At 42.7% G+C, this 18,539-nt stretch overlaps 1 protein-coding gene across 1 annotated transcript in view; it reads left to right on the top strand.

The window, feature by feature from the left end:
- LOC119278846 (DIMBOA UDP-glucosyltransferase BX9-like) overlaps window positions 1-5,886 on the top strand; it is a 7,805-nt gene extending 1,919 nt beyond the window's left edge. The window contains exon 2 of the mRNA XM_037560180.1: window positions 4,834-5,886. Coding sequence (XP_037416077.1) covers window positions 4,834-5,723 — 890 coding nt within the window. The 3' untranslated portion in view covers window positions 5,724-5,886. The remainder of the gene's footprint in view (window positions 1-4,833) is intronic.
- The last annotated feature ends 12,653 nt before the right edge of the window (window positions 5,887-18,539 follow it).

Below are 18,539 nucleotides of genomic sequence, written 5' to 3'. Positions count from 1 at the left end.
TGACACCACTATGTGCATCGCTGGCCACATTCAACATGCATATTAGTATTAGAGAGATTTGAGATTGATGGTTGGAATAGTCTCACACTTTTAATTAAATCTTACTTATGTGAGGAGATATGAGATCAATCGATTGTGATTCCATTCATGACCTTTAATACCTACTGATGGAGGGAATTTTCAGTGTAACAACGTAAGTCTATGCAAAGAACATGGACAGGAGAATAACATTAACACAAGTTATGCTTTGGCTGACCGAGATAAAATATCTAGCAATTTAGATGAGCATGAACAAGTGAACACATTACATTAGATGGAGAGGTGACATATGAATATATAGGAAGATAAGTATGCATGTGCATCATCATCTACATGCATGTCATTGAACTAATGGAACAACGTAATTGCAGTACCACCAACATTAATGAAGGTCGATGAATAGAATATAAGGATTATATGCACGCAATCAGTATTTATATTTTGTTCTTCGTTGATGGTTCTCCGGAAAATAAAACAAGCATATGAGGTGTTTTTTCTTTGATTTGTAACTAGCCCTTGACAAGCAGATAAGCAGCGGTGATTAAAAGAGAATAACCAATATGAATAGAAAAAATGAAATGACACGATATAGGCGCGTAACTTCTTTATATGCGTATTTGAATATTATGTTTTCATTCTAAGAATACGCTACTGCAATTGAGAAATCGAACTACGATATCTTTAGTGATGACCAGCGGATAAAGAGCAGACAAATTTTCGTACAAGACATAAATGCTTAAGTTTAGAAATATGTAGATTAGCGAAGTAAAATTAGTGTTGTTATTTTCATAGGTTTCTATCATGATACTATCATTTAAATTTTTATAAGACCATATTTGCAAAACAATTAGCAGCCACAACTGTACACTTTTAGTTGTGTCAAAATCAAAGATAATATACATGGATAGAACGAAAATCTTAGGGATTATCTGCTGAACGGATGGCTGTCTTCATTTAGAATGTGACAGCTATTTGTTCCAAAGAGAGGCAGGGGTGGCTATTTGGCGAATGTGATGCATCAGCACTGTCATCGAACTTTTAATCTGAACCATGACAAGAAAAAGGCAGAGGTTTCTTGTTGAGAAGATGGGATTTTGCTCCCATTAAGTTGCCAAGGTAACAACCTATATGCGTCACCCAACAACATGACACACACCCAAACAAGCATCGTACATAACAAACCAAAGAAAACACTTATAGCATTTCTTTTACTCTAGAGTACTCAAAATATTTCTGCATACAAAAAAGCTAATTGCATTTAAGGACTTATATACAAACCAAATATTATATAAAATTATTATGGTAACATACACAAACAACCAAATTGCACATGAAAATAAATAACACACGAAGGTATTGCAACTTCCACGCCAACTGGACCCCACACGTAGTGGGCACCAAATTTATGTGGCATTAACTCGAGAACCATGAGAAGGCACATTCAGTCAGGATTTGGAAGCTGCAAAATAGATCAAATATCACTTGAGGGGGTTATTGCTCAGCTGGGTTACATTTTGGGGTGAAAATTATACCTTTTCTTATGATAACATGGAAAACAAAGTGATACAAACATTACAAAAATGCACATAAATTACTAATGTGAGTTCCGGCCACTAAGCCCAGAAAGCCATGGCCAAATCAACGCAGTAATGGTTGGGGTCGAATGAAAGGAATCTATCAAGGAAACATGGCAATGGGGGCAAGGAATTGATAGTACAAATAGTTCACGAGTTTTCAAGTTCACAGTCCAACTATAGTAAACAAATAGCTACAAGTAAGAAGCATACCATAAGATCGATGCAAATAAATTAGAGGGAAGCACGCTAATAAAAAACATCAACGGCCCAGAGAAAAGGGAATATAACAAATCCATAAGAAGCAAGGCCCGGGAGCGGATCACAAAACAAAAAATAGATGGCACATGGAGTCGGGAGCTCCTGTTCGGCGCTGTACGCGCCCAAACATGGAAGTGGCGCCTACAGCGCGCCCTCTGTCTCTCTGGGCCGTTTCTACTCTCGGCCCAGGAACAGTTTCGCTCCCGAAAAAAAGCACGCGAATAAATGGCTGTACGAGGAATCGATCTCGCGCCACAATTGCCCATAATTCCTTAGCTTAACCACTAGACCTTCACAGCACGAGCGAACAAAATCATCACCAAATTGCCTTACAACTATTGCGACCGCACTATTTACTATTCAACCATTTACTATACCACTGAGATTTTTGAGTTATTTGAAAATTATTTGGAAACTGTCGATTTTTCTAATAAACAACAATTCGATAAATTTCGAAAACAGTTCACGAATTCCAAAAAAGTTCATCAAAAATGAAAAAAGTTCATTGGATTTGATAAAAGTTCACTGATTTTGAAAAAAGTTCACCGACTTTGAAAAAAGAGTTCATCGATTTAGAAAAAAAGTTTATTCTATTTGACAAAAGTTTATCGAATTAGAAAATGTTCATCGTATTTGAAAGAAAAAGTTTATCCAATCTGAAAAAGTTCAGCAGTTTAAGAAAAAGTTCATCGAATTTGAAAAAAGTTCATCAAACTGAAAAATGTTTATCTATAATTGAAAATAAGTTCATCTATTTTAAGAAAAAGTTCATCAAAAAAAGTTCATCTATTTACACAAAATTTTATTAGTTTTGAAAAAATATTCTAAAAAGAAAATAACAAAAAATAAAACCATCCGTAAACCAAATCGCAAACCGGGAAAAACCAGTCTCAGAAGCTTTCCAAAATTGGGGCTTTCGCGAACGTTAAGGAAGTAAATAATATGAGCAAATGAACATTTTTGGACACGTGCGATCGGGTGGCCTATTGGTCTGAGCGCTCCCCTCGAAACCAATTGGTTGCTAGTTCGAACCCTGGTTCAGTCATCTTTGTGCGATCTAAAAACATAGAAAAAAAGACCTCAGGCGCCCCTTACATGGGCCGGCCCGGCACGAGGCGCTGCAGGCGCCAGTTTGCGAAATGCACACAAACGGGCGCCTGCAGCGCTAAATAGGAAATCCCCATGGAGTCCATCTTAACTGCATTTAAAAGCATCCTCCAAAGCATTATCACAACTGATATTTGGAGGACTCAAGGTAAGAGAATACTTGGAATCACTAGCATTAAGATGGAAGCAAGGAAATCCAAGTAAAAGCAGCTTCATGTTTTTTGTTCTTTTTTTGAAAAGGAGGATTCCACCCAACCTCTGCCTCGAGCGATGCACACATCCAACTTTATTAATTATTCAACAGAGTCCGACAAAGTAGATATATGGATCAACCCAAAGCCGCCTTCCTGGCGAGCTCACTCGCTACACCTACAAGGCTCATGGAGTGCCCTGGCGCATCCACACACACCATCTAATGAGGTGGCCAGCCCAGGCTGTCACGAGCCAACAGCACCAACCAGTGTAGCAGACCCTCGACACACACCACATGCCCACACTGAAGAATCTGACACCGCCATTTTCCTCCATCCCATCTTAGAGAGATCAATGCATATGCGTTGCCAAGCCCAACTGCTGTCAATGCCGCTACGACGCCAGACATCACCAGCATCCTGCGCACATTTATCAACATGCGACCATTGCCGAGATCCCACTGCCCCATGTCATCGGACCCGCCGTTGTTGTCGCGCCAGATGCCAGGCCACTCCACAGCTATAGTCGTCCATGGCCCCTCTAGCCGATGAACCCCTCGAAGAATGATACCCCTAATGGAGGAACGACATGTGAGCCCCGGAGGTAGCAGAGGGAGGTGCAAGCTTCACCTCGATGATGCCTTTAGGAAGCAAAAAGTGCCTGGGGTGTCACCATCACCGGATCCGGCCATCGACCAAAGACAAGGTTTACACCACGATTTCGTCCCACGAGAATCCATCTGACATCCTGTGCATCGGCCAGACCACTTTCAAAGCCCCATATCTGGCTGCACCGCGTGAGCCCTGGCGCATTGGCCACTACCAGAGTGCACCAGCACTGGAGCCTGGGAGGTGGTCCACCACCCCACCTCGCCAAACCGTGAGAGCTATTGGGAAATATTTCGCTCATGCTCGTCACCATCACTGATTCGATCTGATCTGAAGCCAAACCACCTGATCGCCGGTACAGTTCTACCTTGGACAGGGGCACCACCACCCCATTCGACTGGTGCTTCCTGAGCTTCACCTGCCGCCAACAACCAAGGCTACTGCCCTAGGATCCGGGTCGGACGTCGTCGCCGCCACCGGCCACGCCTAGCCCCAACCCCACCCTCTGGCCGATCTCCACCCGCACCACCACGAGTGCTGCGATCGGGAGCCTCCGCGCCACCATGGACCGAGGCAGAGGCCACTCCCCGCAGATCGAGCACCCTCGCCGCCATTCAACTCGGGAAGGAGGAGAAGCCCTCTACCGCTTCCATCAAATGCACGAGATTTACTCGTCGTTGTCCCCCGACCGCGACGGAGGGGATGGAGGGGAGAAGAAGAAGTGGCTGGCAGCTAAGGTTAGTGCCTCTCGTGCCCCCTACGAGGGGGGGACATGGGAGGTGAGTTAAAACAGTGGTTGTAGCAATAGAGTTAAGACAATGGTCGTAGGATCATGTGAATATATAAATAACAATATACAAAACATGCATTACTAGTCGCATCCACATGTGCAAACAACCATACTCAACCAGAATCATATTCACCTACCAAAACATCAACAAACATTCATTAGAAACGGGACTCACATATTTAGGTTGCTTAGTTTGTTAATAATACACTTCATCCACACATACATCACTCGATGGTTGATCATTTTCTTACCAAAATTTCAGATCATTTGCAACTGAATATGCAACTGGATGGTCTCCACCCGCTCCAGCAGCAAGACATGGTCTTCTCAGACACAATTCCACATGAAACGATGTCCACCTTAATAGAACGCATTGTGGAATCATCAATGTGTTCTTCAGGTGTCATCATTAACACCTTTAGCGAGCTAGAAGATGCTGAGCTACAAAAGATCATCGATGGCATGGGCGTCCCGGTCTATGCAATCGGTCCACTTCACAAGATATCTTTAGGTGCCCAGAGCAGCCTGATGGCTCAAGATAGAACATGTTTGGATTGGTTGGACAAGCAAGAAGTAGGATCTGTTCTGTTTGTGAGCTTCGGGAGCTTGGCATCCATGGATCAGGAAGAGCTAGTGGAGACTGCATGGGGCTTGGCCAACAGCCACATGCCATTTCTTTGGGTGATCCGGCCTGACTCGGTTCAAGGTTTAGGGAATATAGGCCTACCCGTCGGCTTTGAGGAAGAGGCACGAGGTAGGGGAATGGTGGTGAGCTGGGCCCCACAACAAGAAGTTCTTGGGCACCAGGCGGTTGGTGGATTTTGGACCCATAATGGCTGGAACTCAACGTTGGAGAGCATAAGTGAGGGTGTTCCAATGATATGTAGACCACATTTCGGCGACCAGATGATAAATTCCAGGTATGTCCAGGAGGTGTGGAAGATAGGGTTTGTGTTAGAGGGCAAGATGGACAGGGACAATATCCAGAGGAGTGTTAAAAAGTTGTTTTGCCACGAAGAAGGTGGAGAGATGAGGCGAAGGGCAAATAATCTCAAAGACAAAGCAACCCAGTGCATTCAGAAAGGAGGCTCTTCACAAATGGGAATTGATTTGTTGGTGAATTGCATAATGGCATTACCTTCTTCCATTTAGTTATTACTTTGTTTGGATGCATATATGTTCCCATGTGACAAAATGTTGGAGCTGAACGAGCATTCGAAACAATTGTATTAATGTATGACCGCAAGCCACGTTGCGCTACTGTCGACCATTTTCGCTTGTGCGTGCTATATATCAAAAGCATTTATTGTCTTAATTGGGAAGAGATGTGCAATAAATACTCCCTCTGCCCCTAAATACTTGTCGAAAAAATGCATAAAAATGAAAGTATCTAGAACTAAAATACATCTAGATACATCCATTCCTCCGACAAGTATTTCTGGACAGAGGGAGTATCTTATAGTACTGTCTGATATCCAAGAAATAAAAAATATCACTGTATCCTTGGTTCTTATTCTACTCCCTTTATCAAAGTAAAAAAAAGATCTCATTACAACCCTTGTGATTTTCATTTTCAATTTTTGTCAATGTTGTCTGGTACTCTGGTATGCTCTTCGTGTGCCCAAATAACAATCTCTCAGTGCTACTATGCAGGGGCGGAGCCAGGACGGAAGCGCGCCCCGGGCCACCTTCAAGCAATACCCCTGGATTTGGGCCTCACATCTCTGGTAACACTATAGTCACCAAAGGAGTTGGGCCTCAGGCCCCGGGCCCAGGCCCTGGGGGCCTGGGGCCTATCTCCGCCCCTGCTACTATGTGATGTGATTGATCATATACTTGCACCAATTTCTTTTGTATAGCTTGTCTATACACCGATGTTTTGATCCATGCATAGGGGGGATGAGCATGAGGCTTCTAGCGGAACGAGAAGAATCTAGAGCTTGCCGAGGCAACGCTAGTACTGAAAAACCATTACAGCCTTGTTTGACATAGAGGGATTCAGGAGGATTTGAGGTGTGGGGATTGGATTGGATTTGGTGAATCCATCCTCTCCACCCAATCCCCTCAATTCCCCTTGCATCCAATCCCCTTCCTGAAAAATCTCATTTGGTAGGCGGAGAGTGGAGGAGCCGCGGGCTGCCGCTGCCCTTGAGGTTCTGCTTTTGCGAGGCCCTCGACGAGAGTTCTAAGCCACACCGGTAGGAGGGGATTGGAAGGGATCGAAGGGGGTTGGGCTGTGCAAACCCCACCTATCGAATGGGCTGACTAGGTTTCGTGGGGCTTCTGGCCCTCCCGGGGATCTTCCTCTCCAAACCTCCTGAATCCTCCTGCGCCAAAGGAAGCCTACAAGTAACCCCACCACGGCCCGCCTTTGCAATGTGGTGATCATGTCGTTTCTCACATGCATGCTGGGAGGAGGCGACACATAGAGCCGAAATTAGAGGCTAAGAGCATTTAGCGCGTCATGTTACTTCTGTTGGGATGATTTTCTCTGGTGTTGGGATCATTCCATAACATTATGGTGATGTTTTGTGTTTCTTTTTTATAATACAGTACAATCGTGGATGCTCACGTACACTCACATACACCATCCTTACGAACGCACGCAGACACACTCTATCCCTGTGAGCACCTCCGAGATAGTCGACACGAAGGTCTCCTACCACTAACGAACATCACCGGAAGCCTAAAAAAAAGGGCAGCACTGGACGCCGGTGCGCCGGCCGAATGTTTCGGCCGGTCTGCCCCCAGCCGCCGGATCTGGCTCCACGAGACCCTCAGATCGAAGCTCCTATTTTATTTTTTCCTTACCTTATCCTCGTCTCCAGCACACAGAGAGAGGAGCGAGCCAGTCAAGGCCGCCATGAATGCGCCACCACGAAGCCTGCGCTTGCCGCCTTGGCACCGCCCGTGCTCGTCGCCCTCGCCGCCTGTGGCGTTCCTCGCCCCGGCCGCCCGCCGCATCGCTCGTCGCCCCGGCAAAGGGCGCCGCCCGTGCTTCGTCGCCCCGGCCATGGCGCCGCCCCGCACTCGTCGGAAGCACCCGGTCTAGAAGCACCGCCCGACGCGTCCCGCTGGTCGCCGCCCATGCCGCCGGTGGCCGCCCTCACCGCTGGTCGCCGCGCCTCGCCGCCGCCGTCTCATGTGTTTCTTGTCGGCTCCGTGCATGCAACAGCGTGTCCCCGTAGTTGCAGCTCCCGGTGACGACGGTCGCAGCTTCGGTGATGGCGAATGCAGCTCCGACCTGCAGCAGTTGCAGGTCGCAACACCTCCAGCGACGAGCACACAAGAAAATTGTACTCTCCGTCGTGGTGTCGGTAGCAGCAAAAAGAACGACCGATAGTTGCAAAAATGGGTAACGGTTCCAGCAAATTAAAAGCTCGCCGGCGCCGTCCCTCGTCGCCATTGTAGCAAAAATGTCAACCAATTGTAGCTTCTGTGGCTGCCAGTTGCAGCAAAAAATGATGCGGTTGTAGCAAGAAAAACATTGACTTCGACCGGCCGCTGCGTATGGTGGTAGCAAACCATGTCGCCGATGGTAGCAAATGAAGCCCTCGGTGGTAGCAAAGCAAAACACTGGTTCCAGCAAAAAAAGAATCAGCGACAAATACAGTAGTAGGTTCCAGCAAAAAAGTTTATGGGTTGTAGCATCCCTCACGACGGATGTAGGATCTCCCATGACCGGTTGCAGCACTCCGTAAAAGAAAAACCAAAAGCTGTATGGGCACATCCAGGGAGATGATGCATCGTCATAAACGTTGACCTCGCAGCGGTGTGTGCGCGGGCAGCAACAAGGGGGAGTGGAGGCTTGGCCGTGAGGTGGCTGCCATTCAGCACCACCGCCTCCCATGCAGAAAACCAGCAGCTGGCGAGGGGTTGCTATGGGAGGAAAAAGATGCAACGGTGAAGTGTAGATGCGGACGGAGGAAGAAGAAGGAAGAAGAAAAGGATAAGGAATGTTTGGTGGAGAGTGGGCCACATGACCTAGTCCAGCTGTACTCCGAGTAGAAAAACGGTTCGTTGGATCCCACTCGATCGAACGCGCACCGTGAGACCGGCTGAAGCTTCGGCCGGTGCGCCGGTTGGAAACGTTTTCCTAAAATAAATCCATCAAAAGCGGGCACCAGTGCAAAATCTTGGACATGAACCCTGGTGGGCTGGTTCACCGCACCGAACCTAACCATCCGAGTTACACTCAATTTGCTAAGTTTTTGTGTTTCGACAGCTGTAAATCCTAAAATAAATCCATAAAAAGCGGGCACCAGTGCAAAAAGGGAATAATCTCCGCCCTAAGCATGATCGTCCCGTATTGCTTCCTCTCTTTTTGGATGGAGCTGTAGGGCTCTCAAATTCTTTTATTAGTAATCAAGTTCGTGCAGATGAACGGGTAGCAGTAGCGCTACTCTAGTCAGAATTGCAGCCCCGCTCGCGGTATTTCATCTTGCAAAAATTAACAGCACACAAAAGATGTCTCTAATTATTTTATTTTTTATTATAATTTTTAGTTGTGAGAGCTACTTTATAAAAAAATGGATTCTAGATCTAAAGCAACGTACCTGTAATGGTTATGAAAATGGATGAAGTTAGAAGCGTATCTAAAAAAAGTTGTATTCCGTCTGAATCATATTCCTTGTTGCTAGTTTAGTATAATTTTACACTAAAGTGGTATTAAACCAGCGACAAGTAATATGAATCAGAGGGAGTATCATACTTATTTCAGAGTTGTAAAGATACTTTAAATACAAATTCTAATCTATGGAACTGGAAATTGGTGACTGACCCATGGCCATGGGAACAGTTGCTAATATACTAAGACAATACAACCTCCTTCACAAGAAAAGATCATAAGCTTTCCTCTTCCAGTCGCAGGCGCCACCGGCGGTCTGCCCCATCCCCGATGTCCTTTGGGCCATGTAGGTGCAGAGGACCTCGGGCCCCTGCTGGCAGGAAGGGCCCCGTTCTAGTTATTTTTACGTTCAGTGTCTTGGTTGAGGCTGTGTGGCGCTGGTGATGTCTCTCAGTAGGAATAATATCTTCCACATTTTATCCCCGTCCCATTGTTGTGTCTAGCGTCGTCGGAGGATGTGTGGAGGAGTGCCTCCATTGGAACTTCTGAATTCGGTTGGTGCTGGTCTTTGATGGGTCTGCTTGGATGTGGTCTTCGTTCTTCATCGTTTGGGTGTCTATAGATTTGATGCTTCCTATCTACGATTTTCTTTATTAGCGATGGTGGCAGCACGGGTGCGCTGGTCCCATAAAGATGGGATGCCCGCTATAAAAGAAATAAAAGAGAAAATGCAGAGGAGATCCGATAAAGATGAGATGTTGCGTCTCCTATATATAAAAATAAGAAAAAAAAGGACATGCATGGAAAAAAGTAAAAAGGAGGCATGCATGACAAAAAACAAAATAAAAGACAATTTTGATAAGATATAAATAGTGATGAACCAGGGACCAATACCTATGACATGTATGGCAAGAAATAGTGATGAAACAGGGGCACAAGTACCGGCATCCAGAGGAGACCATACACAAATGTTCTTTTCCAGACAAAAAAAAAATCTCTTTTTATGATTAAAAAATCATGTATCTTTTTAACAACTCTTCATGTATTTCAGAAATATGCATGTGAAAAAAGTGTTCAAGAGTTACCCTAAGTTGGTGATTCTTAAACTGAAAACTGCCATTGATGCACACATGTCTCTGTAGGTTGCTAATGTGTCAGTCATTTTTTTTGTCATTTTATTTACTCACCCATAACAACACCTCATTCCGAACATGACATAAATTAATGCATGATCATTTGCCCGTTTCTTTGTATGAATTAAATCTATATGCAAGTTGTGTTGAAATAGAACACCTGCAAAATCTTAAACTGCACTTTTATAGGTTAAGACCATTTTTGTTTGGGTCGTAGCTACAAATTCTCAGATTATAGACCAATTTTTTGTAAATTATAAGTGTGCGATATTTTTTTCTCCCGTTGCAACGCACGGGCCTTTTTGCTACTATGAATAACAGGTCTAATTATTAAAAATAATGAACGGCTAGACCAAGGCCCATTTAAAAGATAGGTGCAGGCACTACATGAATCAGCTTATTTGCCGTCTAGCATGGAAGACGACAAAGGCATCAAAAGAGGATGTCAAAGCTCTTTGCCGTCCACCACTGACGGCGAACCTGCCCGGCAAAGAGAGTGACGGTTAACATATTCTTTGCCATCCGCTTCCTCAAAGCGGACAGCAAAGACCCTTTGCCGTCGGTGGCGGACGGTAAACACCCTTTGCTGTCGGCATGCGTTAGCCACATTAGGTGGCTAACGGCAGCCTTTGCTATCCGCCAGCAGATGGCAAAGCTACCCAGCTCTTTGCCGTCTGCCACGGACGACAAAGTGGCCAAATGGGTCAGCTCCCAGGTTGCACAGGTTGCTGCAATGTGGCTTCTTTGCCATCCGCGGCAGACGGCAAAGTTCTATTTGCCGTCGGTGGCAGATGGCAAAGTGCCTGTATTGTTACTGTTTTTGCTGTTTCCTGTTTGTATCCCTGCATTTTCAAAACATATATATGATATCTGTATTTTCAACCTCAAACATAGCCCATGTATCCAACAGCTAGCAGTCCATCAATGCAACATAACACATAGGGTATTAAAAGATCTAATGCATGCATAGTTTCACGGAGTTCATTCATATATACATACATAGTTTCACATCAATACAAAATGAAAACAAGAACTAAACACTGGCAGTCTATCAATGCTGCTGCCATGAAGTGAATCAAACCTGCAAAAATGGGAGTAAGAAAGTTAGAAGAAGAAGAAGAAGAAGAAGAAGAAGAAGAAGAAGAAGAAGAAGAAGCATCTTATTCTTCTTCTTCCTCTTCTTCTTCTTCTTCTTCTTCTTCTTTTCTCATCTTTCTTCCTCTATTCTATCTTTTTATCCCTTTCCACCTCATTCTCATTCTTCTTCTTTTGTTCATTCCTTTTCTTCTCTTTCTTCTTCTATTCTTTCTTTTTCTCCTCTTTCTTGTTTTTCTTCTTCTTATTCCTTATTTGTGTCATTTTAGAGCTAACATAGGTAATTATGCAATTTTTAGTTAACTAACCTTATTATGTCAATTTGGAGGAAAATAAGGTTAGTATAGGTCATTTTTGTACTAACATAGGTGATGATGCCCTTTTTGAGCCAACTTACTTAAGTATAGCTCATTTTTTATCTAACTTAGTTAAATATGCCATTTAGGAGGAAAATAAGATAAGTATGTGACATGTACGAGAGAATCAAGGTTATTATGCCATTTTTGAAATGAATAAGGTAAGTATGTCATAAATGAACTAAATAAGCTAATTGTGTCATTTAGAATGATAATTATCTAAGTATGTCTTTTTTGGGGAAAATAAGGAGAGTATGTGGCATAATAGGGCTAACAAGCTAAGTATGCATTTGTTAAGTAAAACATTAGAGAAAACTTACCCTCGTCACAACAAATGCGATGAAGATCGCAACTAAGCTAACAATTGATGCAACGCATAATGATACCAAGGCTCATTATTAATGGCAAATTTTCTAATCTTCAAGCGCATCGCATCCATCTTCAAGCGCATCGCATTCATCTTCATCTTGTGATCATCGACGACATCGACAACATACAAGTCCAATTTCATCTTCTCTTCTTCAATTCTTTTAATTTTTTCTTTCAAATACTCATTTTCTTTTTCAACTAAATTTAACTTCTCAACAAAAGGGTCGGTTGTAATTTCCGGTTCACATACCTCCTAGATAAAAATATCTCTATGTCAACTTGATGGCCATAATTGTCATAAAATGCGAAATGCAACAAATAGTTATAAAAGAGAATATACCACATCCGAATCATAAAGCGGGTGAGGGTCAAGGGGACGGATATCAAGACCATGAAACTATGTATAACAAACAATCATACAAAGTAAGAAAATTATACAAGTAAATATATAAATCATACAGTCATACAAGTAACTATATAAATCAAGTACAACATAAAAAAATTGAATACCTAGTAATAATATTGATTGTCGGGTTCAATAAATGCTCCAGGATCAATAAATGCATCATCATCATCACTATCATGAATGAAGTGCTCATCAGGTTCAGCAACATCAACATGTGGAAGGCCACCTTTACGTAATCGGTCAAGCATTGACAAGTCATCTGCAGCAGTAACCTCTTCTTGTTAAGGCTCTTCTTGTTCCAGCTCAGGGGTGAAGTCGGGTTCACTGTCGCTGTCTACTTCAATGTTCTGGTGTGAAGTAGAGAATTTCTTGAAGCGTCTTTTGGGAACATGTGTTTCTTGGAAGAATTCACCTTCATATGTGTCTGGGTTAATGTGAGGTTCATAATCCTCTTCATTGGGGGAGGTGGTCTTACACGTGGCGGCACTTCATAAACGACATCCCAACCATTCAGATTTGGATCAGTTTGGCAGGCCCACGGTAGATATAAAACTTGGGTCGCCTGTTGAGATGTAATATAAGACATCAGGAACATCTAAATGGGTGCTTTGTATGATTTCGACTAGCCCTATATGTTCATGAGCCCTTCTAGTCTCCTTCGGCTGGAACCAGCAACATTTGAAGACTACGACGTTCATGCGTTTTGACCATAGAATGGAAGTCCATAAATTGCTTCAACTCTCCCATAATACTCGATACCTCCATCGCCGATAGAAGAGACACAACAATTTGTAGACTTTCGGTCGGCCACAGATAGCTCTTTGCCGTAGGTACGAAAGCGATACCCGTTGATGTTGTATTTGTCAAATGAACGGAACTTAAAGTCAAAACCATTAGCGACTTGTATCAGTTCAACGTCCATAGACTCTGAATTAGCCTACAAGTTTAATATGAAAGGATTGTTGCATTAGCCACAAATTAGATGAAGAAATGAGAATGGTCCAATGGAAATTACCGTTTGTTTGAACCAAGAGATGAAACCGGGAAAGCCACCTCCTTGCTTTGCCAGAAGCTCATACTCTTCGATGGATTCCTTTTGAATCACTGCTACATCTGAGAATTTGGCGATGTATCGACTATATAAAAAAAATGTACCGCGAGAACTTACTCAATGTATAGCCGCACTTCCGTTAGGTTGGTGAAGATATACAACGAAATGGTCTCCCATTATTCGACATCCAACGATATTGGTTTTGAAGCACCGGCTGGTGCGAGATTCTCTTTGAATAGGCTGAGGTTGGATCCACCTTTTTTATGGTCGCCAGCATTGTATGGAGGCTTCAGATTATGCAAATGATGATTTTTGGCTTCGTAGTGTGTTGTCATGAAGTTTGCCGCCTCCTCAGTAATGAATGTCTCGGCCATCGATGCTTCAATTCTATGTTCATTTTTACATTTTTCTCGAAGCGTCTTCTGCATATTCTCAGTTGCGTAGCACCAACGATTTTGCACGCCCCCCCCCCAATATTGCCTTGGTCGGGAGATGCAAAATCAAGTGTTGTATTGGATTAAAGAATCTCGGCGGGAAGATCTTCTCTAACTTGCAGATCAACTCCGGCGCCAACTCATCTATTTCTTCTAGAACGGCAGGCGATAGTTCTTTCACACAAAGAACACGAAAGAAATAGCTCAGCTCTGCCAATACTAGCCATTCATCCTCAGGGATGAAGCCACACAACATCACCGACAGTACCCGCTCAATCCATATTTGCGAATCATGACTCTTGAGACCAAAATTTTCAATTTCTTAAGACTCGCTCCCCTCTTTAGATTCGCTGCATACCCGTCGGGAAACATCAACTGCATTTTCACCCACAAGATAATTTCCCTCACAGTTGGTCTTCCAAGATTGAATCATGCCTTTGGCTTCGTCCAGTTCTGCTTTCCTTTCGGTTCTTGCATGTTTTGTAACGGTCTATCACATAGCGCCTTAGTATTATCCTTTGACTTCCCCTCTATGCCGAAAAATGTACCAAAAAGTGCCTCGGCGATATTCTTTTCAGTGTGCATCACATTGATGTTGTGTGGGCAAAGGAGGTCTTTGATGTAAGGCAGATCCCACAAGCATGTCTTGTGAGTCCAGGCGTGTTTCAAATTATACCCTGATATGTCTCCAACGTATCTATAATTTATGAAGTATTCATGCTATTATATTATCCATCTAGGATGTTTTATATGCATTTATATGCTATTTTATATGATTTTTGGGGACTAACCTATTAACCTAGAGCCCAGTGCCAGTTTATGTTTTCTCCTTGTTTTTTAGTTTTACAGAAAAGGAATACCAAACGGAGTCCCATTGACGTGCCAATTTTTGATGAATTTTTATGGACCAAAAGAAGCCCCTGGAGTGCAAGAGTTGGTCCAGAAGAGTCCCAGGCTGCCCAAGAGGGTGGGGGGCGCGCCCACCCCCCTGGGGCGTGCCCCCTTGCCTCGTGGACAGCCCGGAGACCCCCTTGACTTGAAATCAATGCCAACCTCTCCTATAAATACAGAAATCTTCGGGAAATAATCTAGATCAGAAGTTCCGCCACCGCAAGACTTTGTAGCCACGAGAAATCAACCTAGGCCCTCTCCGGCACCCTGCCGGAGGGGGCCATCATCACCGGAGGCCATGGACGAGGATCCCGAAGGGGACATCATCGCCATGGAGGCCAAGGACCAGAGGGAGAACCTCTCCCCATCCAGGGGGGAGGCCATGGAGGAGGAAGCACAAGGGGGACAACCTCTCCTCCTCTCTCTCGGTGGCACCGGAGTGCTATCGGGAGGGGAATCATCACCGCGGTGATCGTCTTCATCAACATCGCCATCATCCCCACCACCCTCATCTCTTTTACGCGGTCCACTGTCCCGCACCGCGCTGTAATTCCTACTTGAACATGGTGCTTTATGCCACATATTATGATCCAATGATGTGTCGCCATCCTATGATGTTTTGAGTAGATATCTTTTGTCTTTGGGTTGATTGATGATCTAGATTGGTATGAGTTGTATGTTTTATTTTGGTGTTGTCCTATGGTGCCCTCCGTATTGCGCAAGCATGAGGGATTCCCGCTGTAGGGTGTTGCAATATGTCCATGGTTTACTTATTGCCTGCGTTGCGTGAGTGACTGAAACACAAACATGGATAAGTGGGTCATGGCGTATGGGAATAAAGAGGATTTGATACTTTAATGTTATGGTTGGGTTTTACCTTAATGATCTTTAGGACTTGCGGATGCTTGCTAGAGTTCCAATTGTAAGTGCATATGATCCAAGAAGAGAAAGTATGTTAGCTTATGCCTCTCCCTCATATGAAATTGCAATAGTGATTACCGGTCTTCTTAACAATTGCCTCGGACAATTTCGCACACCGTTCCATCATTATTCCACACTCACTATTTATAATATTTAGTAATATATTATAACTTTATGATAACAGCACCTACTTTTATATTTTAGCTCTCCGATATCATACAAAGTTATCCTCTTCATACCAGAACGTAGTTTTATTTCTCGTTTCTAGTTGGAAGCAAACGTTCGGTGTACATAGAGTCGTATCAGTGGCAGATAGGGGTTGAGAGAATATTGATCTTACCTTCAGCTCCTTGTGGGTTCGACACTCCATACTTATCACTTCCACCTTTGGAAATTGCTATGATGATTCCCTGCACTTGGGGATTATCAAGCTCTTCTCTGGCGCCGTTGCCGGGGAGCAATAGCGTGGGGTTGATATTCTCGTGTGTGCTTGTTTGCTTTCTTCACTAAGTAGATTTCCCCCCCTTTTTGTTCCTGTTTAGTTGTGGGTGAAACAAACAAAAATAATTTAAAGAATGAAAATGACAAAAAATATTACTTGCCTCTCATACCTAATTTTTTTTTCAAAAAAAAGAAGTGATTGGAAAGTTATGCATTGAAGAAGTGAGAGTCGACCATAAGCAGTTGTGTTCATGCTCACAGAAACAATGTAGAATTTTTCATGGAAGTTTTTCTGTAAATAATTATCCCCTTGTGCATATCCATTGTATTATAAAAATAACGTGCCAAGCTTTGGTTTTAGGATGATTAGATTGCTTCTTTACTATGTGCAGAACAAAGATAGAAACTTGGGCTGTAGCGCATGATTTTACATTATTTACGGGAAGGTCAAATGGGTCAAATTATCATATTTATTTCAAAATTTTTTGAGTTACATAAGTTTACTAAACTTCCAGATTACTACAGACTGTCCTGTTTTTGACAGATTCTGTTTTTCGCGTGTTGTTTGCTTATTTTGATGAATCTATGGCTAGTATCGGGGGGTATGAACCATAGAGAATTTGGAATACAGTAGGTTTAAAACCAATATAAATAAAGAATGAATTTATTACATTACCTTAAAGTGGTAGTTTGCTTTATTACACTAACGGATCTCACAAAGTTTTTGTTAATTTTTTGTGGATGAAGTGTTCGAAGAACGAGGAGTCACCGATGTGAGAAGAATAAAGAGAGGCAAGATTTCAAGCTTGGGGATTCCCAAGGCACCCCAAGTAAATATTTCAAAGGATACTCAAGCATCTAAGCTTGGGGATGCCCCGATTGGCATCCCATCTTTCTTCTTCAACAAATATCGGTATACCTCGGTTTTTGTTTTGTCCACATGATTTGTGTCCTTTGTGTTTTTCTTTTTCTTTAAGAACCATGCTAGTATGAGATATCCCTTCATTGATTTATATAATACTTCATGTGCTTCACTTAAGTCGTTTAAGTATGATCTTATAGAATTGCTCGTTGTGCTTCACTTAAATTATTTGAGTATGGTTTTATAGAATGCTTTGTGTGCTTCAGTTACAAATTTTCAGCTTGGATACTGGTTAGTCTATATTAATTATAGAATGCTCCATGAACTTCACTTATATATTTTGGAGTATGAATAATACTATCATCTAAAGTGGGTTTGGAAGAGTGTCAACTTTTGGAATTAGTGATCCCACTATTCCGAATGAGAATAATTTTGCTTTTGTGGAGAGTAGAAAAATTTATATGCTTGTAGATCATTAAAAGAATGCTTTATGAGATGGTTGTATTGTTAAATTCATTCATGATTCTACTGAAAATTATTATGAGGGAGGAATATATGCTTGTAGGAGTTGCAATAATATCAAGTTTCCTCTTTATGTGCTTAAAATTTCGTAGTTATACTTGCTTTGCCTTCCTATGCTAGTTGATTCTTGTTCCCTTAAATTGTGTGCTCATAAAATCCCTAGGAATATGAAGTGGGTTAGGTTTAAAAATGCTAGTCATATTCTTTATGATGCTCTCTTTATGTTTCAATTCTTATCTTTTATGTGAGCATCATTGAAATCATCATGCCTAGCTAGGGGCCTTAAACGATAGCGCTTGTTGGGAGGCAACCCAATTTTATATTTGTTTATTGCTTTTTGTTCCTGTTTAGTAATAAATAATTCATCGAGCATATGGTTATATGTGGTTATATGTTTTAATTAGTATTTTTGTCAAGTAGAACCTTTGGGAAGACATGGGTGAAGTCTTTGCACTCTTGCTGTAAAAAACAGAAACTTCGCGCTCGCGAGAATAGATGCCATGTTTTACTGGAGAGTAATTTTAGGTTGATTCTTTTTGCTGATGATTAATAGACAAATTCCTCACGTCCACCAGTTTATGTCATAATTGTTTGAGTAGCATAAGTAGGGTTTCTGTTCAGATCATTACAGACTGTTCTGTTTCTGACAGATTCTGTTTTCATTGCATAGTTTGATTGTTTTCTAGTTTCTAATGCTTATATTTCTCAATATAAATTGTAGACATGGTATGGTACAATAGGCATTATGTGAGAAAAATTATGAACCTTGTCTTTGACAGTACCAAAGTGAATGGTTTGCTCTTTATCATACTAACCTATCTCACAAAGTTCCATTAAGTTTTGCGTGATTGAAGTTTTCAAGCTTTGGGTGAGATATTGATATGAGCAGAATAAGGAGTAGAAAGACCCTAAGATTGGGC

This window comes from Triticum dicoccoides, chromosome 3B, assembly GCF_002162155.2.
Source record: "Triticum dicoccoides isolate Atlit2015 ecotype Zavitan chromosome 3B, WEW_v2.0, whole genome shotgun sequence".
NCBI lineage: Eukaryota > Viridiplantae > Streptophyta > Magnoliopsida > Poales > Poaceae > Triticum > Triticum dicoccoides.
This window is presented reverse-complemented; position numbering and strand designations above follow the sequence as displayed.